Source organism: Symphodus melops (assembly GCF_947650265.1).
Source record: "Symphodus melops genome assembly, chromosome: 4".
Lineage (NCBI taxonomy): Eukaryota > Metazoa > Chordata > Actinopteri > Labriformes > Labridae > Symphodus > Symphodus melops.
In genome coordinates, this window is record NC_136694.1 from 22,307,699 (window position 1) to 22,335,124 (window position 27,426).

At 38.3% G+C, this 27,426-nt stretch overlaps 1 protein-coding gene across 1 annotated transcript; it reads left to right on the forward strand.

Annotated features, from left to right (window-relative positions):
- Positions 1 to 221: 221 nt before the first annotated feature.
- On the forward strand, positions 222 to 25,430 carry LOC306822133 (protein phosphatase 1 regulatory subunit 1A-like). The gene is made up of 7 exons (XM_079340901.1): positions 222 to 676; positions 11,789 to 11,849; positions 18,389 to 18,426; positions 18,578 to 18,641; positions 19,869 to 20,051; positions 22,282 to 22,410; positions 23,253 to 25,430. The coding sequence occupies exons 1-7, from the start codon at positions 596 to 598 to the stop codon at positions 23,333 to 23,335; spliced, it is 639 nt and encodes a 212-aa protein (XP_079197027.1). The 5' UTR covers positions 222 to 595; the 3' UTR covers positions 23,336 to 25,430.
- Positions 25,431 to 27,426: the final 1,996 nt, after the last annotated feature.

A 27,426-nucleotide genomic window follows, 5' to 3' on the forward strand; every position in this document is an offset into this window, starting at 1 on the left:
ATTGTGCATCCAATAAACGGAGAGAGAGAGAGAGAGAGAGAGAGAGAGAGAGGCAAAGAGAGCGAGGGAGAGAGAGAGAGGTCTCTATCATCCCCTCTCTCCCATCTGTGCAGAGGCTGCAGCAGAACAGCCCTGATTGCAGACATCCAATACAGACTGAGAAGAATGTGAAGAGGGGGTGGGACTTACATGAGAGGGAGTCTGGTACAGCCAATGACAGAGAAGGAGAGGTGTTCCTTGCCTAGAATGCCCTTGTCTGAGCGCTGAGAGCCAAGAGAGATCGAGAGGAAGAGAAGTAAAGCCAGAGTGGAGACACCAGCAGGTGCTGTTAGGAGAAAAAAAAGAGGGTTGAATAGCAAAAGGAACCGAGAAAGAAGGATTATAAGGAAAAAGTGTATTGAAAGATTGAGGAACTAATCAAACAGAAGATATTACACCATCAATTGACTTTTTCCTGAACTGGAGCACTCTTATCTTCTCTCAGCCACCTTCTCTTGTTTGGATTCTCTTTTCTTGGATCATCCCTTCTCCCTCTTCCTCCTCTTCGTTTTGTCCTCCTTTTTGACAGACAGACAGACAGACAGAGATAATCACCATGGAAACCGGGAGCCCCAGGAAGATACAGTTCACTGTCCCCCTGCTGGATACCCACCTTGACCCCGAAGCAGCTGAACAGGTGAGGAGAAGGAAGAAGGTGTAGTTTCTGTTTATTGGACTGACTTTAAAAGGTTTCTTTATGCATCTTTCTTTTTTATCAGAACAAGCTGTGCAAACATACAGTAGCTGAGGAACTAAAAAAGCATAGTCTCTTTACTAAGTCCAACATTTCAGAATTCCTGTCTGGGTGTAAATGTTCCCTTTAAAGAAACCAAATTTTCTGTGTTTTATTACTCGCCTGCACCAAATTAGCAAGCTGTGTCTCTTCGATCAAGCGATAAAGTGATCATGATTAATTTAAGATTGATTTTTCCACCTCAGCTCAGACTGAGCAGCTACACAGAGCCTCAGCAGTGTTAAAAGGGGGTGTTGCAGTATGAGGACATGTCTCCAGTGGTTTGCTGTTGTTTTGGTTTGAGTGACTGACTGCAGGCTCATACAGCAGAGAGATACTGACTAAAGTTGCAGTGTGGAAAGAAAGAATCATGAATATAAGATATCAATAAAGGAGTTTTTGTTAAGATAGAAGACTTTAAATCCCTGATATAAGCATGCATGTATACATTATAGACTCAACAGCAGAGAACTCATTTAAGTGATAGAAATAACCCAGTGGATGAAATGTATGTGTCTCTAGTGGATGAAGTGAAAAGATGTGTCCCATTTTTCTACTTTTATAAATATCACATTAAGAGGACGGGTCATTTATAACTGATGAGCCCTGAGTAAAACATAGCAAAGATTTATGAGTCTGACTACACCTCCTCTCTCTCTCTTTCTCTCTACCTCTCTGTGTCTTGGAAGACTGCTTGACTGCGCTGTGTGTGTGTGTGTGCGTGTGTAGGTGTGTGTGTGTGTGTGTGTGTGTGTGTGTGTGTGTGTAGGTGTGTAGGTGTGTATGTGTGTGTGTGATTGTCCTTGTGAGGAGATGTTGTTGGATGGTTTGGGGATTCAGTGTGCTGAAATTAAGGTTCAGGCTGATGTAGGTTAATACTAAAACTGTTCATGCTCAGATGTAAGTAACCTAATGTGAATCCTCTGCAGTATGAAATACTGGTGAACTCAAGCACAACTTTAAAATGTGAATTTGTCATGAAGTGAACTTTCTGCACAGCCTCTATTAAATTTCTGGGCTATAATTGTACTTTTACTTTGTATATACTGATGTTCACTTGCCCAATCAACATTTCTCTATATGCAATTTATTGCCTCGGAAGCATTTTCAGTCAATGCATTTCTGACGACAAGGTCAACTTTTACATGACCTCCAAAAAACAATAGTACTTTTTTTTTTCTTTCTATCCCTTAACTAAAACTTTATACGCAATGCCATCCTTATCATCCTGTCCAGATGATGTAAACATAACTCGGTCAACAGTACAGCTGATTAGAATGGAGCTTCTTTTCCCACTTTAAACAGTCATAACTCATTTAGGGTATCCTTGATTTCTGCTCTATTTATCTTCCTTACTTTCAAATTAACAACAGCCCAAGAGTCACAGAGGCCATATTCTGACCTTTTATCTTCTTTTATTGTTTACTTTTATTTGCCTGCTTGTACTGTACCTGGTATTGTTATATTTACAATTGGAATACTTTCAACACTGACAATCTTGTGCATTTTGTAGTTTGTACATATATTCAAATAGGAGCATACAGAAAATCTGCGGACTCCATGTCAGAAATGTCACTGTAATACTCCATAATGTGCTTCTCTGCAAAATAGCTCTGTAGCTGGGGAAATTTACCTGAAAAATTATTTTCATCCACATAAAAAGGAGGATGGCATGAGCTTTTTTTTGTCTCTGTTTGTACTTCTTTAAGAAGAATTCCTCTTGTTTTATAGTTGAAACGTGTTTGGCCCTGATCAACATAAAGAAGACATTTGAATAACAAAGTGATCAAAAACAAACTCTTCTGTAAAGTATAAGACAGTTATTTCAAACAGTAAATCTCCCCCTCTCTTCTTATGACTTTTTTGATCCATGCCCTATAAAAAACACCTAGCTGCAGGAGTGGATAAAGTGGGGAAGGGGTTATTGCCCTTTGTGAGGTCACAGAGGGAAAAACTCCAAACATCCTGTTTAAACACCCTTTTTTCTAAAAAGTTGGCAGGAAAAGGACTGAGAGGTTTGTAGACAGACTAGAGTCTACTAGATGTGCATGTGCGTGTATTGAGCATAATGTGAGCCCTTTAATATGTTTTAGCTATAGACATTCGACAGTATAAAAAGGAAGAAACATCAAAATGTGACTCACTCTCCTCTTCATCAGAACAGCCATTGCTGCTACATACAAAAAAAAAACAATTAAGCTGGAACTATATTCTCCTGGCATTATAAATGTTTTCCTTTTGACTTAATAGAGTAATATGAGTTTGTCTGGCTGCAGATACAAACAAGCTTCTAAACAATCCTTTGCTGACTTCAGATTTCTACAACCTGTAAAAATGACACTGCTGTTACTAAGGTTACCATGGGTCTCTCCCCAAATCAGCTGCAGGACTGAAATCTCCCTTCATGCTGCCTTTATGCCATCAGATGGACATAAAGGCAGCATGGTGTGATTATCCGTGCCTGAAACACATTAGTTTGTGCTGCTCAGGAGCTCATTAGGTTGCTGTTTGAGCTGAAAAACATTACTTTGGTGATGTGATGTTTTGAAGCACTGGGTTTGTAAATTGGAGCCTGAGGTATTTTCAAAGGTCTTTATTAAAAGGTTATGAAGAACAATGTTGCCATATTGCATTTTGTAAAAGTGAGAGGAGTGTAGCTTGGGTTTTATTATCTGTACATCCTTGCAGGCAATTGGCCTTTCTTACTTTTTCGTCTTTTTGAGTATTCAAAGCTGTAAATGTAAACACAGTGTTGCTTTTAACAGCATTTAAAAATCCACAGTTTAAACATCCATGGTTAATTTCTTTTGATAATGTTTGTATTTTTTCATGCAACAGACAACTGTAGTAAAGCTAATAGCCCCCCCCCCCAAAAAAAAGAAAAAAAAAGAAAATTGGAATAAAAAAATGAACTGATCTGAGCTTTGTAAAAAATCAACAGCCTGAGAGGTGCATGTTCTCTATGTAGAACATGATTTGTATATGTATATTTGTAGAGATTTTGTTTTTGTATGGACACTGTGCTTGACCACTGGGACACCAGCTTTTACAAATTGTGTTTGGACAACAAATCTCCTTTCAGCTTTATCCAAATAGAATTCAATTTACTTTTTCATTAAAGACTCCAGAGAGCTCTAAGCTCGCAGCATCAATAAGAACGGCTGTAAGGCTGTTTACCACTGAGACTTCACACTATTGTATACTATCTTTTGTCCTGCCTGTCTGTATACTGCTACTGGATGCCTTGAATTTCCCTCGGGATCAATAAAGTATCTATCTATCTATCTATCTATCTATCTATCTATCTATCTATCTATCTATCTATCTATCTATCTATCTATCTATCTATCTATCTATCTATCTATCTATCTATCTATCTATCTATCTATCTATCTATCTATCTATCTATCTATCTATCATCTATCTATTGGGATACATTTTCTGTTTGTTATAAGGTCTGTGTGTGGCCACTAAGCCTGCATGTCATGCTTTATGTGGTAATTTCCTGTGTGTGTGAGAATTAAAAAAAGACAAATTATAGAACTGGAAGCTTAAGAGAGAAAATGATTCAAATTCCAGTCTGGAGCTAAAAACTGAAACCTCCTTTTTTAAGTTTTTATTAACAGACAGACTTAATAATGTTTTGTTGATTCCAAATGGCAGAAAGCATGGGCTTCGATAAATAGAGATCTGTTTGAGTGACTTTATATGATAAAGTCTAGCGTGTGTTAAAGGTTGACAGAGACAGACATATTGCAAGGGGTGAAAGCAGTGAAAGAGTAATGTATAAACAGAGAAAACACAAAAAGAAAATCCATGTGTAAAGTGACCATAAGCAGAACAGTCAAAGGAAATGCTGTCCTTTTTTCTGTGTTTGCAAGCACACTTGCCCGCCTTGGGGCTTCACCCACGGTTCAGTAATCCCTGCAACCTGACACCTCCCAGCATGGTAAATCAGCCTCTGTGGAGAACTGGCCGTCAGTCAGAACAGCTTCCCTGAGGTCTGACCCTCACAACAACAGCGCACACTCCTTCTCTTATCCACACACAGGGACAGTGTGTGCCACCCTTATCGTAACCTCACATTAGAGCTTGCTGTGTTCTGATGAGCACAAACTGGCTCAGGTTGTGACCTCATGGTGTCAGTGGATGACGTCTAAGATAGTAGTTTTCACATTTATTTTCTGCCAATATTTACTCATTCTTACAATAAGCATGTTGTTAGTTGTAATAATTTGAATATTGTGGTAAAAAACGTTTTTTGGACAAAATGTAAATTTGCTGACCCGCATGATTTTCTTAGATGAGAAGGTTGATAACACTTAATTGTCTCTCTGAAAATGTTACCGTGTAGCTAGCAGACAGTTAGCCTAGCACAGTTTAGCAGCATAACTATTATGGTTTTTTTCTAAACGTATAAAGAGACATTTGCTGGACAAATAACCATTACTTCTCGCTAAGTAGGTTGTGTTTTTAATGCTGTTTGTATTTATAAGAAACTGCTGTTGCTTGATTTTAAAGCAACTTAGTGGAAGGATGTTGCTTGGCGGAAGAATATTTGGCCAAAATTCAGTGTTGTAAACACAGGCAGAGTCATATCACTGTGCTTACATGCGGGCACATGAATGCATATCCTCAATGCAGTGGGGTTTAGTTCTTTAGGTAAGGATTAAACAAACAAGACGGCAGGTTTACTCTGTTTACTTTATAGGCTGTGGTTGGCAGATTTTGTAACCTTTAATAAGATGAACAAACACCTGAACATCTAATACAAAGCCGTGAACCAGCCATGACAACAATAGGCTATTTTTTAATCTTAAGATTGTAAATGGATGGATGCTGTATGTAGAACATGAAGGGTAGAAAAAGTTTACCTCAAAGTTAAACTTTCTCTTACTTGCTGACCGATATGAGTGAAAATGAAGTAAATGTGAGCAAATAGATTTTAAATATTGTCCAAGAGCAACACAAGAGTAGGGAGTGAACTCACTTAAAGCCGTTATTATTCAGTCAAGCTGCATTTGCGTGAAATGGATTCATTCAAAACGTTCTTTGTTGAGATGATGAATCATGGCATTTTGAGTTGATGTTCTTTTATGCCATATAAATAAACTTGCCTTGCCTATAACAGGGCTGGCTGTGTCCTCTTTGACACTGCCTTTGATGGCATGTGGAGCCATCTTTGTCCTTCACTGCAGAACATAACAATCACTCTGAAGGCCACTCTGTGGAAAACTTTGAGTGCAGTAACTCTCATTATCCCACCATGCATATCTCAGCCATAAAAGCAATCCAGACTCATTAAACTAAAAATGTATGGTTTAATTACAATGTAGCCATTTAGGCTTTGCTCTGTTCATGCAACTGTAGCTACGTAGTTCTTTGATTTCTCTGTTTGTCCTTATTCTCTTAACCATTTCAATAGACATGTCAAATATTCAGAAGCAAGAAGTTCTTCAAAAAAGAAAATCTTCAGCTGCAAACATTAGCATGTCAATAAACATGTTTCACTCTCAGGGCCAAGGAGCATTCACTATCTAGCAAATATTAGCACTATTTACACGTAGCATGTGACAGCATAATTTTTTAGGAAGTAATTTTTTTGGAAGTTGGGCTTAGATGTTATCAGAGTCTTGGGTATAGATGTCAGATTTTTGCTGCTCTTTTGTGTGCTTTTATACATTTTTGCAAAAGCAAAGTCAGTTGGTTAAACCCAAGGTCAGTCAGTATCCTCATCCGAGACACATCTATTTCCACTTACAGTAGAAAATAAAAAGATAGGGAACATACATTAAAGCTTTGCAGCTAAACAGAGTAAAGTATCTACACATTAGCAGTCATATACCATTCGTTGAATACTTAGATTGCAGAGAGCATTACGCGTCGACTCAATTTCAATATTTTGGCACCAAAATGTTTCTGCAGCTATCATTTGAAATGTACAAACTACATTTTTCAAAAAAGTGTTGCCTAAGGAAAAATTTAGACAATCACAGGTATTCATACTGTGTTGTTTCAGGCCCTCCCCCTTTAGTGAGGGCCCTGTGTACCCCTTCAGTCAGGTGCCCCTACAGATAGCTATAGCTGCAACTAATAAAACCTCCCAACAGTACCGTAAAAGTCCTTTACTGTCAAGAAATAAGAAGCCTACTTTTGTTTACTTCTGTCTGACATCAATGACCCATTGACTCCTTTGGGACTAGCAGTATTAGAAAATCAGAGTCAATTTTAATTAAAAACAAGAAGAAACTGTAAAAGAATAAGATGGCATTTCTTACATTTGACCCTGACACTTAGCCTAGGTTCATGCCATAACAGGACCTAGCAGATAAGATAGAGTTCCAAGACTGCTGCATTTTAAACCATTATCATGTATTTCAATGTTTCAATCCTAATTGCTGCAAAGTTTTTATTCGCAATAATAATAACTTTGCTATAGAAGTCTTATTTGCAGTGAAAATCAAAACATTTGTGGATGTCTAATTTGCGATTATTATTAAACAGTATGGTGTAGCAAACAACATCTAACCTCTGCCTGGCTCCAGGGCAGTGGTTGTTTGACATTTATTGAGAAGGAAAATGAGGAGCTGCTGCAAAGACATGTAGAAAGGATAAGAAAATTAAAAGAAGCCAGAGGACTGATAAAGTCAAATAAAAGAAAGCATGGATCAATGATTTGGGTTTTTCATTGTCCTGTGAATACAGTATTTCCCTCTATTCAAAGCCAAATGAGATATGAGAAACTGAGAGGATTTATAATGGCTGAGCACTGATTTTAGCCTGAACAATACCAAGATCATATTTCAAATGACAGAGGAAAGGACGAGGAATCACACAAATCCCTGCCAGTGCATTGTACTGAAAGTCTGCAAGTTCACTTAAAAAGGTCTTTAGAAAGGATTCTTTAACCTTTTTTTTCTGCAGCAATTTACTGGGTGTGTGGGACCTTTCTGATTCAGGGCACGTTTTTTTCTTGTGAAGGTCAAAGGACATCTTAGACAGCATGTGATATCAAACAACTTATTTCTCGAAGGCACATCGTAACTATAAGTAAAAGTTTTCATCTCATACTATTCCAAGAAAAGTCTACCCAAGGTCACACTTGTAGAAAGCTTAGCCAACTCTATGTTAGTCATTTTAACAGAAAAATCATCCAAAAATCACACAGCTTCAACTTTTTTTTGATGCAAGCATTGAACAAGCACAACTTCTGCCCATCTTGAATTAATAGTCAGACTGAAAGATGACAGAAAATCTGGATATGAAATGTGTTACAGAAGCTAATAGAACAGATCTTGGCTTGGTTGTAACTTCCATCTTTCTCTCAGTTTTTCATGAAAATAAACAGCTAAACTTTTAAGCCAACTGTTACACTTAATATTTTTGGATCTACTCACCATGAACAATCAAAATCATTCAACTTCCTTTTTACTCTTAATATTAAGAGTATAAGACATTATTTAGAGACAATGTTTGATAAATATACTAAAAAAAATGGAAATTCTAAATGCTGAATAAGGAATTATCAGATGCCTTATAATGATCTGTAATAGGCAAATATGTGTAGCCTTAAATGAGTGCTATTGTTGGTATAAGTCATTTTTAATGCCTGTTTCCACACTTATTATCCTTGTGTAAAATGAGCACCCTGAGCTTGTGGCACAGTACTGTTCAATGTCTTGGGTTTACAAAAAGTTCGGGAAAAAAAATATTTCAAAGGGGTTTGGTGTAATGAATATGTACACACAGTATTGGAGTCTGTGGAACTCCTAACATTACAAAGTGAAGCAAATGTCAAAGAGCACAAGGGTTAAATGAAAGTCTGATGTCTCTTGGTCTGCCCTATATTTTCTTGCCAAGGGTATTTCACCCACTCACCCCCCACAACATGAATATCAGGCATGCATGGCTTTCCCTGCCCACCCATCACTTAGGTTGGTATTGTCCATTGTTGTGAGAAGTGACAGAAGTGCATTTTAAATGGTCCGAGAGCTGAAAGGCAGGTGTGGTGGTGTGAGGGGTGAGCCTGTCTGGTAAGCGGTTGGTATTTGTGTGAGCGAAGGATCTGTGAGTTTGCTTCGCTGCCAGCTGAGAAGAATAACAATGACTCTGGGCATAATCAGTTCTGCCCAGCCACGGTTCATTTGGGCTTTAATGTGGACTGAGAGCGAGATTTTCTGAAATAGCAACAACACACAAACTCACACACAGCTACAGATTACAGGATACACACAATAAATAAAACTTATTGTGTATTTTTTTTTACAAATCTGAGCTTCAAAGTGTCTCACCTGACGCTGACAGAAATGCAGTGGAACAGAAATCAATTTAAAAGCTTGAACTGGCTTACAGTTTGATGTGATTTATGAATCTCTGTAAAAGAAAATAAATGTAGTCTATGGTTTTGGATATGATACACCTGCATAGGAGAATTTACACAAAACCTTTTGGATTATCAGTTGACTTGGCTTCGGATAAGAATGTGTCTCATATTTATTTACAGCTACAAGGAGTGGGTCAACGTTTTAATGAAGCTTGACATTGGCCAGTAAATTTCAAAATTGTTGTGGTATAATTAAAAAAAAGTTTCCAATCAATGGCTCAGTGATTTTTGCAAAGTGGTGAATGTTAAAACATATTTACGTTCAAAAACTGTTTCTACAACTCTGACCCCAAATCACTCAGCAATGTTAAGTGATTAAATGTGATTGGATTCTGTTTAATTAGTCAGATTTAAATCAATCCATGAGAGAAGTTTGACTTCAGCTGAACATAAAATCTGCATTACGATTGAAACAGGAAGACAGATAAAAAGACCATGGCAGGAGTTTTTATTTTAACCTGATAAGCTGTGTGTTTGTCCTGGGGTGGATCAGCTGGATATGGGAGAGTTACGGGAGACTACTGTACAACATATTGTAACCAGTGTCAAAAGATGTAGACACAAATGGAACAGTCAAATGTGAGTGTATCCATGATGTGTATTGAGGACATGTTAGACGGTCGCTCGGGCAATTATCAAACAGCAAAAAGATCAATATTTTTCTAGACTCTATAAACCAATCTGCTTACACTCTACAAATACAGGTTCCCTTCCAACACGTTTTGCAGTCTTAAAAAAACATTGATTGGTTCACCGAAATCTTTAAAAAAAGTGTGTTTTTATTGAGTATTTTTTTCCCTTTATCTTTTACACAGGTTGATACAGTAGACAGCAGGGCAAAATGTGCTAAACCACAGCCTTGTCATGCAGTGCCACTGGGACAGTACATTGCTGAAATGCATCTCAGAATATGAGTTCAGCATTTTACTTACAAGAGAGTTAAGCAGTAAAACATTTCTGCCTGCTTGCTTAAGAAAAGTAAAGTCCTTCGGTTCCTCTTCTCATTTACACAGGCTTTATGGTTCTGATCTGAAAGGAAATGAAGCCTCTTCAAACCTGAATACCCAATTAGACTGTGCGCCTGAGAACTACTGACTGCTCACTTCCCATTACTGCACATTATTCGGCTACTACATCTGTATATCCTATCATAGTGTGTCATGTAAAGCTAATCAATTCAGGTCTAACATCTTGTAGAGTTCCTGGAAGATGTTTAGAGAAGAAAGGAAGCAGCAGAGAGAGCAGCAAGCTGGAGTGATGAAATCTGGAGTTATGTTTTGTGCTTCCATTGAGTGGTATAAAATGATTTCATTGCTTGTTTAGTTCAGCATAAGGCTCAAAGTCAAACATGCAGCCTAACATTGAAATCTGAGAGAAACAATTACATGTTTACTTCTCCTTTATCTTTTTTTTTTTTACCTTGAACTTTAAATACACCCGCAAAATAAAAATGAAACTGAGAAAAGCTAACAAAAAATGTGGCACGGTTTCTGCTCAAACTTTGAAGTTTAGTTTTTCAAGGGGCTTTGCCACTTACTGCTTATTTGAAATACCAAGTGATGGTGCGCCAGGCCAAGGTGATCGCTGATCGGACTTGACTACACTGCTGTGTAAGTGCTTGAGCAGCATTTAAAAGGGATGCATGGACGACTGGAGCTCACTTTGAGTTTAGTCAGCAACTCTATCAGTGGTTTGTTTGAGGAAGCCCAGAGCTTTTTCTCTGCATGTGCAGAATCGTGTTGGACTCAGCCAGCCCCTCCTCCAGTACTGTTACAGTGCATGGAAATATGTCTTGCTATTGAAGACTAGATTATGGTTGTATGGATTGTACATCCAGCAAAAAAAGCAGTTATAAGAGAGTCCTCTGGGTCGCTGGTTTTACTTGTTCAATAGTGCAGGTGACCTATATACAGAGGCCACAGTTCTCAGTGCACCAGTCACCTATTTGACTCCTGCTTTTGCCACCCATTAGAGTTAGTTCAAAAGCCAAATGAAGTGAATTACATATTTACTCCATTACAGTGCCAGCATGCATCAGGCTAGATGGCAAACTTGACAACCTGTTTATACAGCTCTCCAGCTTAATTTAAAGTATAATAATATAGTGATATTCCATCCATTATTTATACCACTTTTCTTATTCAGGGTTGCAGGAGGTTGGAGCCAGTCCCAGCTGTCATTGGGCGAGAGGAGGGGTACACCCTTGACTGTTCGCCAGTCCATCACAGGGCTATCCTGGAATCCAGCTTACAAGAAAAACCTCATGCATTTTAAGTGTAGTTTTTTATATCTACTTGCAGCTTTCTAACAGCTATACCACTGTGCTGTATACATTTTTTACTGCACAGATCAGTGAAATGTGCACACTTTCTATCTGTTATCCCAGAATGGTCTATAGCAGCCTCTCACTCCACTAGTTATGAGCCAAGAAGCAAGTCTGCAGTGGCTGGCTGCCCAGCTGATCTCATTGCAGTATGAGATCCAGCATGTCTGTGAACCAGCTCGGATATCTTTAAAGTGTTAGACAAACTACACCCAAAAATGCATCACACAGTGTCCATCTTTTCTTTCCGGACAACTGAAGGACGATGGGTTGTTTCTTGCTTTTGATGGAAGGTGTTCTTGTTTTTCAGATCAGAAGACGTAGACCCACACCAGCAACCTTGGTTGCATCCAGTGATCAATCATCACCTGGTAAGGCACCTAAAGGCAACAACCCACTCTCACACTCATATACAGCCTATATTTGATCACTTGTAAGGACATATATTGATGTACTGCATCATCTTGAGGCTCAGCTTAACTTCATAGACAGTTTTGTTTTATTAAAGCTTTAGTCTTATATTTGTGGTTCTGGTTATCATTATTTTTGGCTAAAGTCAACTGAGAACAGAAGACATCATGGGGTACCGTTAGAAAAGTGTCCAGATGATCATGAAGGTAAAACAGGTAGTTAAAATACAGATTTGATAAAAGTTACCGATTAACAATATGTGCTATGTATTTGATTGGCTAGCTCAGCATCTGAGTTGATTATTCTGTTTGGCAGTCAATCCCCTGTGTTTGGCACCCTTGTTGCTCAACCTAATCATATATCAATATATATGACATATATATATTAAAGAAAGAAAAGACAACACTCATAGAGCTTAGAATAAGCGTTAAAGAACAAACACCTCGACATGTCGAACAACATCAAACCAACTCACATGTTGTAATTACGTGAAATGATACCTAAACCACTAACCTCAGCTCATGGCCTGCTTGACCTGGGGCCTCTGAGAGATTTGCATTTTTGCTATAGTCATTTTTTTTAACCAGACAACATGCTAAATGCAGCAACACAGGCAACAGAGATGACTTCTTGGTTTGATTGCTGATGTAGAAACTTAGCGGTATCATGCACTAAATGACACTTCCTGCTACAGCATGGCATGAAAACGCAAGTGTGTGCGTTTGTGTGTGTGTGTCCTCTCATGGGATCTTGATGATCACACACAAGAGCGATCCTCTGGAGTTGATCTTTTTCGATGAGTCATCCAGTGGCTCCCTGCTACCCGTTTGTGTGTGTGTGTAGGTGTGTGTGTGTGTGTGTGTGTGTGTGTGTGTGTTTAGGTGTGTGTGTGTGTGTGTGTGTAGGTGTGCGTGTGTGTGTGTGTGTGTAGGTGTGTGTGTGTGTGTGTGTGTGTTTAGGTGTGTGTGTGTGTGTGTGTGTGGATGTAATGTTACCCACTACAGAATAAAAAGATGATCAGCTGGGAATGTAGGGCAGAAAGAGTAATACTCTGCAGGTGATAAACAGAGCGTGGTGTTCTGTTTACTATGACTAAATAAGAGCTGATGCGTCAGTAAGGAAACCAGCAGAGTCTGACACTGTTACATTGTTGAAATCACAGCATTTTATCACTCAGAGCTGATGTAATTAGGGGCTTTTATCTTGAAAACAACAGTGCTCCAATTGTGCCTGATTAAAAGTTGGAGTCTTTGTCTGTGATCTGTGTAAGTGTGTGTTTTTTTTGTGTTTGTCTCAGTAATTGGATGCTGAGCTCTACGTTCAGGCACAACAAAGTCTGCCAGACCCCGAACTATAACCTGCTGTAACCAACAGAAAGCTCCCTTGATGAATGTAGTTGATGTGTCATGCATACATGTTTTAATGATGAGACACTTACAATACAATATTATACGCAGAGGTTATTGTGGCTCTGCATGCACGTACGCAACAGAAGAAGATCATTAATATGAGCCTGACCTTGACCATAATCTCAACAAGAACAACTTTACTTTCCCTCCTTCTGCTGTATACCGTGATTGAAGTTGTATTATAACTGGAAGTTTACAGCATTGATGGTGGCAATTATCCCATGGATTGCTATGAAATTTGTTCCCAGACTTTACGCCCTCACTTTACCTCCCGGACCATTTCAAGGTCGACGTACATGACTTAAGGTTAAAAACCTTAACAATTGGTTGAATATCTATTTTAACGTGCCAAGAGATCCATGTTCCCTTCAGGAGGAATGACATGCAAACAGAGGTCATGAACCATGATGAACATCTACACTGGTAGCATGGTAGCATGCTGACATTTAGCCTGATAAACAGCTGTGCCCATGTGTAGGCGTACAGAGAAAATTAAAAAGTATGTGCTGTTAAATATGTGATTAGTGCTGATTAAACTGGTTTTACCTTTTGGGTTTATCACTTTAAATTCAATCGACATCATTGCTTTTTTAACTGTCTCGTCTGTGTGAAGGTGTGGGTGAGTGTGTGTGTGTGTGTGTGTGTGTGTGTGTGTGTGTGTGTGTGTGTGTGTCCTCAAAATATAAAATAATTGGAGAGACAACCAGAGATAGAAAACGTGGAAAAAAATAGCGTTTGACACATAGATTGACAGATTGGCATTGACAGAGACAGACATCAAATCAGACACAATCAGAGACAGTTAGATGTGTGTATAAGAGAGTGAGAGGAATGTGGGGGGGGAGGGGGGGGGGGGGGGGGGGGGACAGATATGATGATGAGGGAGAGGAGGAGTGCTGGTGCAGTAATGGTGTGCAACACATCAGACAGAGCCCTGCATTATTTAATGCTGTGCAGATTGCTCTGCCCTGTGCACTGTGAACCCCAATAGCACATCAGAGGAGCAGCACGAGCATGCAGACGACTGAGAAGTAGCTCAGGGATGAATAATGAGGAAGAGGAGCAGCAGAGTGAGAATCCTTTCAATCTTCCCCCTGAAGAGGAGGATGACTTTTTTGGGAAGATTTGTGTCTCTATTGTTTCCTATGGAGAGAGACAAAGAGAAAACTGGAGAACTAAACTCAAAACTGAATCTTTAGATATACACATAAAGTTGAAGAATGTCGACTATCCAAATATTTTGAGTTTCCTGAGCAGCTGCTAACATTTGGTACTGAACATTTAAACAGCAGTTCTCTGTAATAGGTCCTCTATAAGTGGAAATATCCTCCTGCCCACGTAAAACAATCATATAATGTAGAGCCCTTTAAGTGGGATACTTCATCTCTACAAGCAACAGTGGCAGCAGCTGCTCTGTGGGATGGAGTGTGCTGCCACCTGAAACACTTTGGCAGATAAATGAATCCCTCAGCATATGAAGACATATACAATATTGACTGGAATTGTTGATCAAAACCTTGTCAAATACATACATGCGGACACAAAGGACTTTAAAGGCTCTGTATTGACAACAGCTACACAGCCATTGAAATCAATTTTCACAACATGTGCAGAATCTCTCCGTCTAAATTCAGTTTGAAAGTTTTAATAAAAGCAGCAGAGTGATCTTTTAGTATTTCTTTAATAAACACAGAGAGATTATGTAAATGATTATTTGACACTGAAATGACACAAAAGTTAATTAATGCTGTTACTGGAAATAAGGGGAATAAGAGAGAAAGCAGACTCAGACCAAAGTTGTCTCCATCGTATGGTCATCTTCAAGCTCCTTATGTCTAACATTTCAACTATTGAAAGTGTTCTGTTTGTATACATCGTGACCCCTCTACTGGGATCTGACTTCTACCTTAAAGGAATAGTTTGCGATTTTAAGGAGATCTACTCAATAAAGTCTTGATGAGAGTAACCCGAGAACAGTCATACACATGTATTTTTCATACAGTGTATTCATGAAGCTCAAGCTAGCAGCTGCAAACACAGAGAGAGAGAGCCTTCTTCATGATAATGGAAACAGATCACCCCACTAATTCACCATGCTTTATGTTGATGTGTACAAAACTCAAGTAAGCTACTATTATCTTTGAAAAGAGCCAAGCTAGCTGTTTCTACCTGTCGTCTTTCTGTTCAGATTAGATAGTTCCCTCTCATCAATTTAAAGATTTAAAATTGTGTTCATTGAGTATCAAAAAGTGTCTTCATGCTCAGCTCTGCTCACACTTTATTCAAAAAAAAAAAACTTACAGCTACTATCTAACTCTTTTTTAAACCGGCCTCAAAAAATGTGTGAGGCCACTTATCAGAATTACTCATCGCTATCTCAGAACATTGTAGGCTATAATCCAGCTGCAGGAAACAGTAAACTGTATTGTGCAGATTGTTTTTGTGTGGGTGTAATTTTGCATACCTAAAGTCCAGAATTAAGTTTGAATCACCATTTCCTTTGTTACCCCCGTCATTGTCATCTCTTGCCTATTAGACTCAAACCAGATTACAGTGCAAGAATAAGCTTGTACATATGAGGTATAGAGGTTTTTTTATTAAATGAAAAACACTGACGTTGCAAACTGTTTTTTTCCATCTACACGATGAACACGACCACTCTTCTATTTTTAAGCTAGTTTTTTTGTCTTTTGTCCAGGAGGTAATGTTGTGTTTGAATAAAGGAAGTGGTTGCTTTATTTAAACTCAATAGGACGGAGTAGAAGAAGAACATTGTTTTCTTTGATAATTAATGAGGGAGATATATTGTTACAAGTGCACAAATAGAGAAAGAGACCCCCCCCCACACACACACACACACACACACACACCACCACCACCACCACCACCCCCACCACTACAGCCACCACTTTCTCTGCTCTTCACCTAGCAACTGTAAGCAAACGTAAACAAAGATAACACAGCCCTAATAAGCCTGCTGTGTTTACATATATCCTTTTGTAGTCTAACAGACTTCGAGATGTGCTTTCTTTTCTTCATCTGATGCAGCACTGAAACAAAAATTCACATGGACTGCAGCAGGGAGCTAAGTCAGAGCGGCTTGGCTAAATAGAGTGAGGCAGAAGACTGGTCCCTGTTTCATTCTGGCTCTGTGTCAGACTGACAGTCAGCTGGGAGTTACAGTGATAGACTCATCAGTGCCAAAGCGGCTTTTTATTATTGGACTTTTCTCTCATTCTGCAGCACAGATGGGATCCACACAGAGGAAAGAATCTGAATATAGTAGCTGCAGAAAATCAGATTCACATTTCCTGACACACATTGGATCCACAGTGTCGACTACTATTACAACTACAACTATTAGCTTCACTACGACTACTATTACAACTAATCAAATCATAGGTGCTCACTGTAGTAAGCTTTTACATACAGCTTTTGCTATATTTCTTCTTTTATCAAACATCTCATTTTAAGTGTTTTCAAATTCTCGTCACTATTAAGTCATTTTCTTAGGGTCAGGACTCGTTTCTTTTCTTGTAAAAACAGTATTTTTATTGACTCTTATCTGATGCCAATGCAGATCATTAATTCAGATGCATCCAATACTGCAATAAAACCCAGCATCATCAACAGATGGGAGTGAAGGAGTTTATATATATTAAAAAAAAAAAAACCATGGCTGAGAAGATTAAGACGACACAAACGTTTATTTTGAAAGTCTGAACTGAGCTACACATTTTGTTCAGCGTTGTGATTGTTGCAGATCTTCACCCCTTTAAGTTCCCAGATTACAGCTTGCACTGATGGTTTAATGATCTTCTTCCTGGGAGATGTAGTTTGACAACTGTCTGTCAAATAGCCGTCTATAAATCATAAAGTCTCCTCTCTGATTTAAAGACCTTCCCAAAGCAGGCCCATTTCCCGGCATTGATTACAAACAGAATCTATAATGGCTGTATGATTCTTCTCAAAATACTGCAAGAGGCAGTTTCAAACATTTCCCTTACACAAGCAGAGGTAGGCCTATCCTTCTTGAAATTGAATTTAATGTGTTCTTGTGTGACATTGAGTATGTGTTTGAATCATAGACTGTAAAGAATAAATAGAGAGGTGACTAAAGAAACATCAGTGGCATTTTGATCAGCCAGACCAAATACTTTTAAGTAGGAATAACATATGCATATGCTCAATCACACGCAACCACACACACACACAGCCACATTGCCTTCCTACTGCCTAGGGATGTACATGTTGCCAGGCAACAAGGCGGTGTCCTAGAAAAAAGTTCCATGCTGAAACGTAGAGTTGGAAGCTGGTTTAACACACTCACTGTTGTTGTTTCATGTACTGTATCTCTGAACTCCAGTAGTGATTTTTTTTCTATTTCTGTTCTTTCATGTAATGACCAAAGAATTGAGTTACACGTATTGACAGATGATGAAGAAACATGACCTGAGTGTAGTACCATCAAGGTGTTTCCTTATTCTCCTGAGCAAATATGATCCCTACAGCTATTTATGTGCACCTTTTTTTATTGGAGCACACACTCAGACTGAATACCCTGTGTCCTGACATGTTATCTGGAATCCCTTCTTTAAATTGACATGTATATTGTCCTAGTTACCATAATCTCTCATAAAAAATAAAATAAAAAATGTATTAGGCCATCAGCAGCTGCAGGGATCTACCGTCTCATAGACTCCAATGAAGGGAGTAGAAAATCATTCCCTTATTCAGCAAAACATATCCAGATAATGTCTTTTAATTTGAAAATGAGAATGGAGAACAGATCACGGAATATTTCAACCACTAAAAAAAAAAATACAGGCTTGGCTGGTAGAGAGTCCGATAAGCGTCTGGCAGGAGGTCACCTTACATCCTCTGCTGTGTACTGTGAGAAAACAGCAGCTCGCCAGTTCAGAACACCAACGCAGTAACAGATTAACTGTACTACACTGTTTTACTAAATAATTCATTGTTTCCTATGTTTTCCATTTCTTCAGTTTTACTTTTGTTCCCTTATTTTAATCATGTCACTGCTTGTTCGTACCCTAAGAAGTTCCATTCATATCTGCTTTTGTTTTTTCCAGAAATTGATGAAGATCGTCTCCCAACCCAGTTGTACAAGGTATAAAACTCATTGTGCAAGATGATCATGGTACTGAGATAGCATGAATAGAACTTGGAGAATTATAGATTCCTTTTACTAAATTACTGTAATCTCTTCTGAAGCATTGATGTCCTGTGCCCAGCTGATCTGCAGTTTTGATGTTTCGCAGGCAGCGTTGTTGAACTCTCCCCGGCAGCGGAGAAAAGGGCAGAAGGGAACGCCTACGATGAAAGGTAGAGGGTGTTATTATTATCAGGTCTTGTTATCAGTCTCTGTGGGAAGTTGACATTTGGTATAGGACAACAATGTTGGGAATCAAAAAAAGACAAAATATTGAAAATGATGTTGCTGCAGAGTAAGAAAAAAAAATGTGCATGCAATAAGGAAAGTACAGAGCAAGAGAAAAATACAAGAAAATAAACAGATAGACTAACACATGTGTTTAAGTCCACAGGATAGACTGTTTGCTTTCACTCTCCTGGAAAATACACTGAAGATATATCAGAAGTAACCTGCTTAACTCAAGCATGTTTATCAACTATTTTAACCAAGAGGTAATTTGGTTAAGAGGTAATTATAGCAGCTCCTGGCACAACAAGGTGTCATTATCTCCGGTTTTCGTACCATAATTTCCCTTTTTTGAGTTTATAATTGGGTCTATGTGAGATTAGGGCACTTGGGGTCCTGCTCCATTTAAATGCAGATTGAAAAAAACAACTAAAACACGGAGCCTGAAAAGTGTTTCATCGCCGAAAATTTCTGTTTTTGTCACAGCAATGTGACAAAGCGAAGCTAATTTTGTGTTTACATTTCCAATTAAAAACAAACACTGGAGGTAATTGTAGGTGTGTTTATGCAGAGGACACAGAATAAATTACAATAAATACACCAAAGCAAGAGAAAAAATATTAAGGAGATAAGTGAAACTTGGTGCTTGAGGATGTTTATTCTTCAATTAGTTTCACTGTTAAAGAGCTCTTAGTGTGATGAGTCACTTGCTAGCATCAGCCCATGAAGTTAATCTGCTAGCTTTAGTTTCCCACTACAAGGAGATTAAGAGTAATAAAACCATGAAGGAGGATTTGAGAGGAGATTAAATACCTCCCAGCTCAGATGCATCCTCACCTGCCTCCTCACTTGAAGCTGCTGGGTGTTAATTACATTTTGACAATTTATTGAAAATGTTTGACCTACAATGTTCCTCAGAAGTACTGAATATAATGCTGGATCACAAACCTCAATTCTATCTCTTATTTTCTGTGTAATCGTTATGCTTTATTTTAACACTTCTTAAATGTAATTCCGAGCAATTCCCCAGTGATTTCTGCTCATTTTCATTCCACTCTTTCCTTCAATCCATGCCTCTCCCCTCTTATGTTCCCTCTTCTCCCCCTGCTACTGTAACTGTAAACCTTTTCCAACGTTTATTTTCATTCTCTCTGATCTCTTTCTCCTCCCAGAGCTGCAGTTCATGGTGGAGCACCACCTGTACCGGCAGCAGCAAGGCGCTGGGGACGAGTGCTCCTCAGAGAGCTGCCTGTCAGATCGGCCCAGCCCTGACTCTTTTCCCACTGGGGAGGATCTCCCACACGACGACGAGGCCACAGTGGAGGCTTTTGAGAAACTGCGCTGCCAAATGGAGGGTATGCAGCTGTCTAATCAGCGACACAAAATGTCCTTGAAAACCTACAACTGAGTATTTAAACTCTTATAAGGAGTTGTGTGAAGTTACAATGTTTATGTATGTGGAGAGAATTTGGCTGCCCTGTCCTGAGGAGTAACACACAACTATACTGTAGTCGCATCTCTGAAGTAACTTATCCTAACGAACACAGGGAAAAAATATTTAATTAAGTACGGTAAATAACACCCCTTCTATGGGGACTAGCACTATTCACAATAACAGCGTCATTCAGGTAGGCCTTGCATCATCAATGAATAATAAATCAGGACAGAGAAATAGAGTCTCTGCTATATTAATGTCATCTGGTTACCTTCCATTACTGCAATTCAGACATTGCACACTGCAGTTGTTTTCAAGACTATGAATGAGTTTGACAAGGGCCTAGACAAGAGTCTATATAGATTTGACAAAGGCCTATATAGAAGAGGGTGGAAAGATCCTAAAGGGAAGGAAGGACATGTCAGAATGTAAGGTGGTCTCTGCTGTAACTGGGTGGTGCGGTGGCAGCACGAGAAGAGAGGAAGAAGATGCAGAAGTACAACATCAAGGAAGAGATGAAGCCTACAGCTTATTAACATGAGGGAAGGGAGTAGAATTGGGAGGAAAGGAGGATAAAGTAAAGCATAAAATGATGGAGGCAGCATAAGAAATTGCTGGAAGGGATGTATGTAAATGTATGAGAGGGTTATGAAGAAGGAGAGGATTTAACAGAGAGGTAATAAAGACATGGGGGAACGTTGGAATATGGAAAGGAACCCTGTAAAGAATAGATTTGCATTTTGTGAAAATACATTTTACTTTATTTTCTTACAGAGAATTTGATACAACTATTGTGGAACTAAATACTATGTGTATATCTAGGGCGGGCAGCAAATTAGCTTAGCAGGGACTGGGAACAGGGATAACATCATGGATAGCCAAGACTAGCTGTAATATGAAGAGGACAGGAAAGAGTACAACTCACCAGATGAAAAGTCCCAGTATACCTGAAAAGCAGCGGTACGCATACTGGAGTGTACCGAACCACTGCTAGCGTTTAGGTTTCTGACACTGATGATAGTTAAAGACGTTCTGGCAGGCAGACTTTGTTGCAATGAGATTGAGCAGCTTTGCTCAGCTAACCAACCAGATATTAGAGTGATATCGACCCTTTCATCTAACACTGCAAAAAAGTTATTACTCAAATAAAACACTTAGTGCAATTGAACCACATTGGCAGTCAGTGTGTGTCTGTCCAGTGCCAAAAACTACACAAAAAACAGAGGGTCAGCTCCTCTGCTGAGGCCAGATAATTCATTTTTATGGCTGCTGAGTAGAGTACAGCACACACTGTAGACACACACGTTCAGTAATTGTCCAGAACTCACGCATCACAAGGGCTACTTTTGAGAAGTGCCACAATTTGTTAATTTCTTATTTATTACTTAAATTCATCAGGGCACACAGATGTTTTTAAAAAGCCTTAAATAAAAACATGATGTACTGAAATTAGAAAACAGCATTTTAATTGATTTCTCACATATTAAAGAGGAACAGCAAATCAACCCGTCAATCCAGATGAAAGGAGCATAAAGCATCCTGGGAAAACAAATCAGTGATCATTAACACCAGTCCATGGAGGGCAGGTTAACTTCCCTAGATCAGTGTTTTAAATCTAAACAGCATGACTGAATAACACCGGCTGAAATTGTCTGGTGAAATCCATTTACTTTGCAAGGTGTGATGACATACAGCCTCTTAAGATTCTTTTCTAGCTTCTCTCGTGATTCACCTCAGCTGCTCCTTTTAAAATGACAATGTACGTTGCAATTTATTAAGGCTTTACGTGTATCACATGAAACATCAAAAGTACAACAGGGGATACATTTCACATGATGTCACACATCTATAAAAACCTCCCACCTGGTGGGCAAGAAATGCTTCCTATTGATGCACACTACAGAGATGTTGCCTGACTCAGTTGCCACATAAACATGTTTTAAACAGTTTTATTGCTTTGAATAAAAGTTCTTTTTCAGTTTGATTTGACACTAAATAATGACAAGGAAGGAGGCTTATTACGGGCCTGTGTCCACAGACAGCCGGATGTGTTCCAAATACTGTATATTAAAGATACTTCCAACTTCTGTGTCTGCTTTGATATGTCTGTCATTTCCCTCAGCCTCATCACATCTCTTTGCTTCCTGCAGAGTTTTCCAGGGACAGCCTATTAGAAGCTGCAGGTGGGCTCGAGTGCCCCCTCTCCAACGAGAAAGTGGGATGTTCCAGTGCTGCCAGTGTAGCAGATCCCTCAACACAACAAAACAATGCACAAGCAGGTACAAGAGAGTCAAAAGAGCCTCGGTTTGAAACAGTAATGCTCTCCTCTCAGGGGACTCCTCACCATCTGCTCACTGTGCAGAGTTTATTTAGATATGTTGAACAGTTCAGCAGGCATGGCTTGGTGTCATGTAATCATGGCTTGTCAACAAACATCTTTGAAGTGGCTTTGATTCACACTTCACACAGCAATGCCTAAGAGCTTGTGCCTGTGCAAGAGAGAAAATAGTTCTATACAGGTTGGAATGATAGTGTGCACATTCTGCAATGTGATCTCTTTGTTTCTGTTACATGCATCAAGAGATTGACTATTTTAGAAAATGTAGGTATTGCAACACACTGTTGGTTGACTGTTGGTTAATCAAGATCAGGATGTTGCAATTGGTATCCAATATGGAAATTGAATAAATGGTCCTTTTTGGATCCAAAAAATCAAGATGGAAACAATGGGTGTATTCATTTTCCCAGCATCCTCTTTGTGCACGCTCTACAGCTTGAGACTGTAACGCATCAGGAACATTTTACTGATGTAATGATTTAAAGAAAAGTCTGAGTAATTTTCTTGGATTTCCTTTTATTCGTACAAACAATTGATCTTATTTTTGAAACATGTGGGCTTGCCCCCTGCTGGCCATTTAAAGGCAGTGAGGCTGGACGCAAAGTCAAGTCAAGTCACATAATATCATACATTATATACATAATCAATATACATACTAATTTGGGTTATTTTAAAGGTTAACAAGTATTCCTTTACTGTTCAACTACAAGAGTCCATTGAGAACCCAGAAGTCAGCATCTTCGCTCTCTCACAGTCTTTTATGTCTCTGTCTATATCTTACAGATACAAAAGCAGCAGCAGCCTCCACTGCGAGTCAGCCAGCTGAGGAGAAGGTAAAGAAAAGCAGTCAGGAGAAGGAGAAATAGAGCAATCTTCTTTTCAACTCAATGCTGCTTAGTCTGCTCAGCCAGCCCAACACAATGACAGAAGATTGTGTCTGCAGATCCACGTTTTACAGACATCAGGGCAACTATGTTCCTCTACAGTCAGGCCTTAGTTTCCACCAGAGAACAAAGGTTTCTACTTTTATTTTTATTAAAACAACTGTTTCAATTATAATTATTGAGTAATGCTATACTTGTTTTCTATAGCTTCCCCTTGCAATCAACAAAATTTAGCTTGCCGTTTGTATGAACTGAAATGGGAGTTATTATCAAGTAATTCAGAAAGAGCGTCAGTCTCATTCACTCAATCATTTTCATTAACAACCAAAACAGACACCCAAAGCATCACCAAAAATTGCAACAACATTGGATGTGTAATCTTTTTTGGGCCATGACTTCTACAACTTGCTCTATTTCACAGCAATACACATGTTTTTCCCAAAAAATAATAATAAAAAAAAAAAGTAAGTTCAATGCTGAAAGTGAAATAAGTGGCTACAACATCTGGGATGACTGACAGTTTAAATAATAAAAAAAAACATTGTTTTTTTTATTCAGTTGAAAATAAATTGCATGGTTTTTTTTTGGTGCTGCGTTAAGAAAAATGGTTATAGTTACCACAATATCTCACATTATAATCAATTAGAGCCCTGATACATATAGTACTTTGAAATTCACTTTGCACTTACTGCCCACGGAGAAAAAATAAATAAAATCAATTCAACATGAAGTGGCAACACCATGTTTGTATCAGGTGAACAGTTTGATTTTGTTCAGTCTGGAAAATTAGAATTAAACAACTAATTCAACAACAGGTCTGCACAACTCTCCCTATTTACAGTGGTTTTTGTGTGGTAAGCTTTGAGTGAAATACAATGTTTTTGCAGTCTGATTTTAGGGGCCATTTTATTTTAAGCCACCTCCAAATGCAATTGTCATGTGGGTAAATTGTTGCTGTCTCAATTCCCCTGAATCAATCTGTAAAAGTTCTGAGTAGGCTGAGATAAAACAGACATGGACCTTACTGACCGTCATAGAGCAGCCTGCTACACAAGACAAAACAAAAAACAAAAAAACTACAACTAGGTTTTTTTTTCATCTTTGTTCTAATCTCACTCACAAAACACGCCTTGTTGTGCACCTTCGCATGTTCAACAAGCTAACTATTTAACAAACATTTAAAGGGAAAACATACATTGCTAACTTTAGTTTGTAGGCTAGCTAGCTTCAGCACACAAGACATATAAACATGCCTTCAGATTTTTTTGAGGTCTAGATACTATGTGGTCCTTATTCTTTAACAATACCCAGTCCATTGACATGCAGGCTGCAATCTACATGGGTTGTCTCTTGTTAGCTGCTGTCAATCAAACACAGATTACAATACATTTTCAAAGACCCCTCCCCCCTCACCCATCCATCTGATTTAAAAAAAAAATTAATGACCATTGTTTAAAGTTGAGTTGATTTAATGTTTTAACTGCAAAAAAATGATTCCCTCTGATAATATGCCAATGATATCATAAATCAATCAATCTATCTTTATTTGTATAGCGTCAATTTATAACAGGTGTTATCTCGAGACACTTTACAAAAAGCAGGAAAGGGACCTTACTCTTTATCATGATTTCTTACCGTAGTACAATCATATACCAGATAACTGTGTTAGTTGAGAAGCAGGGTTCAGCAGGGTTTAATCTGCAGATGTGTTTTTTTTTTTATTTAATTGGGAATAGACCATTCCTGGTGAACAAATTGCCTAACATTGTAAACGTGATTGTTTTTTGGGATGCTCAATCCCTGCCATGAACATACAATTTAATATCATTTCAATCTTAATTGAAGTCTTTACTCTGCATCATTTTAACATTTAAAATACTGGACACTGACTGCTATGGCGTTCTCTTTCTCTCTAGTACGTATACAAAGGATATAAAATAATGGCTTCACCACACACTGAAATGTTGCTTATTCCATCTGTTAATTGAGTCAATAAAGCAGTTTATTTCGTAGATTATGTGACAATTTTACCATAACCTCAACATCATATTTGACAGGTCGGAGAAAAGTAAAAGAAGCAGATATTTTACTTTTCTTGTTTTAAGCAGATTAAGCAGTTTACATTTTGTTCCCCCAGAGCTGCCAAAAACAACCCAATTGTCCACAATGAACAAAGAAAGATGGTAAAACATTCCTGTATACACTTTTTCCTTCTTCTGCTGTGTATTTATGAACCATGTAACATTTGTTCTGTTTTGACGGGTAATATTGTTCTTTAAATGTGTTTCATTTTTGGAGTTTTTTCCCCCAATTTTACTTGAATTGATTAATGGTTATGTCTGTAATCTAAATTTGTATGATACAATAAAAAATTTAAATTGGTGATTGTTGATTTTTTTTTTTTTTTTACTAATTTTAGAAATCTAGAATGTCCAATGTGTAAACAAAAGGCTGAATTACCATTAAAACGTAATGAGAAGGGAATTTTGGGCCAGAGTCTCCTAAAACTTCAACGTAAACTTATTGTATCTGACATCATCGCACCACTGGTCATGTGTTTAGTAGAGACTGAATTTGTTCTTTATTCTAAAAATAGACTCTCTGTCAATAAATAATTCAATGTCACAGCTGCAAGCATAAAAACACATACATTTTTCATACCAAGGACTAGTTTCCACAAATGTATTTTGTAATGCTGCAGGAATTTATACTAAATGTAATATCCATTCAGCCACATGCAGCTGTATTCACAGTAATACGTGCATGGAGAGATGGATCCATGTGAGATGGAGGAACTTCTGCTGTGAAAGCAAGTTGCAGTCATGCCCCAAGTTGGAAAATCTGCAGTATCCCTTCAAAGTGAAAGCTCAAAGTTGATTTCTAAATCTATAGGGAGAGACACTTGGAGCGTAACTTTTGAATCTGCTTGAGGATAATATTGACACAGTCTGTAAAATGTGGCTTATCAAGCAGTAAGTATTACTTTTGTACTGCAAAGATCTCATACATGTTGTGTTCGTGAGTGTAGCGAGAAAATGAATTTGTGTGTTTGTTGGTGTGAAAATGTGTGCACTGCATGCATTGCTTAGATCCAGAAAACAACAACAATAGAATAGACTAGAATGTGAAGATTGGTGTACATGATGAAAAAGCTGCTGACAGTAACTGACAAATGTGACCAAAAAAAATGTGATCAAACTGGGTTTGAAGCCGAACCCTTAGGGCAACCCAGAGCAGACGCCCTCCCTTTGCTCTACAGCTCCCTCCGCTGGAGGAGCAGAAACCATTAGGGTTAGTAAGTAATGACACAGTATGTTAAGAGGCACTTCATTTTTAACATTTAAAAAGCATCAAAGATACTTGTGAGTTGCATTGCGGTGTAAGTAGAATATTTTAGGGTATATTTTGAATTAGACCCATTTGAAGGACGAAGAAGATATCCTGCAGCGTGGTTGCAAATGAACATTTCTATGATCAATTAACACTTTTATTTAAGAAATATTTTTTTTTGCATTTCTAAGATTTCTCCAAATCCCAAACATATTCACTATCACTCAGGAATAAAAAACTGATTTAGCATTAAGGAGTGAGAATCTTATAAAACTTCCTTATTTTTTATTTTTAAATAAGTAACAAAGATCTTATGTATGACCAAAATGAGGATTGCAGCTCGTCTGTCGAGTCTTTTTGAGCCTTAAATACTTATTTGTCTTCAAAAAGTCTGAAACTTTAAGTCCAGGCAGTTATTCAATGTTCAGTTAAGAAGAAGTCTTAGCTCTACACCAAGAGTGTAATTCGACACATCAAGGCCTGATAATAACTTTTTCTAGTTACTTTCACTACTTTTTTTATTTGTCACCTAAGCGACTCCAATTTCAAATGTGAATGCGCTCTGTGAAGATATTTGTTTTGTGGAGATTGGTTGGTTGAATGTGCTGTAACTTACTAATAGTTGACTTGAAAAGGACATGAATCCAGATATTTTTAATGAATGATTATGATCATGGAATTGAAGGATCTGACATAAAGGCTAAATCTGTTCAAATAAAGAAAATATCACAGTACTTCCATCA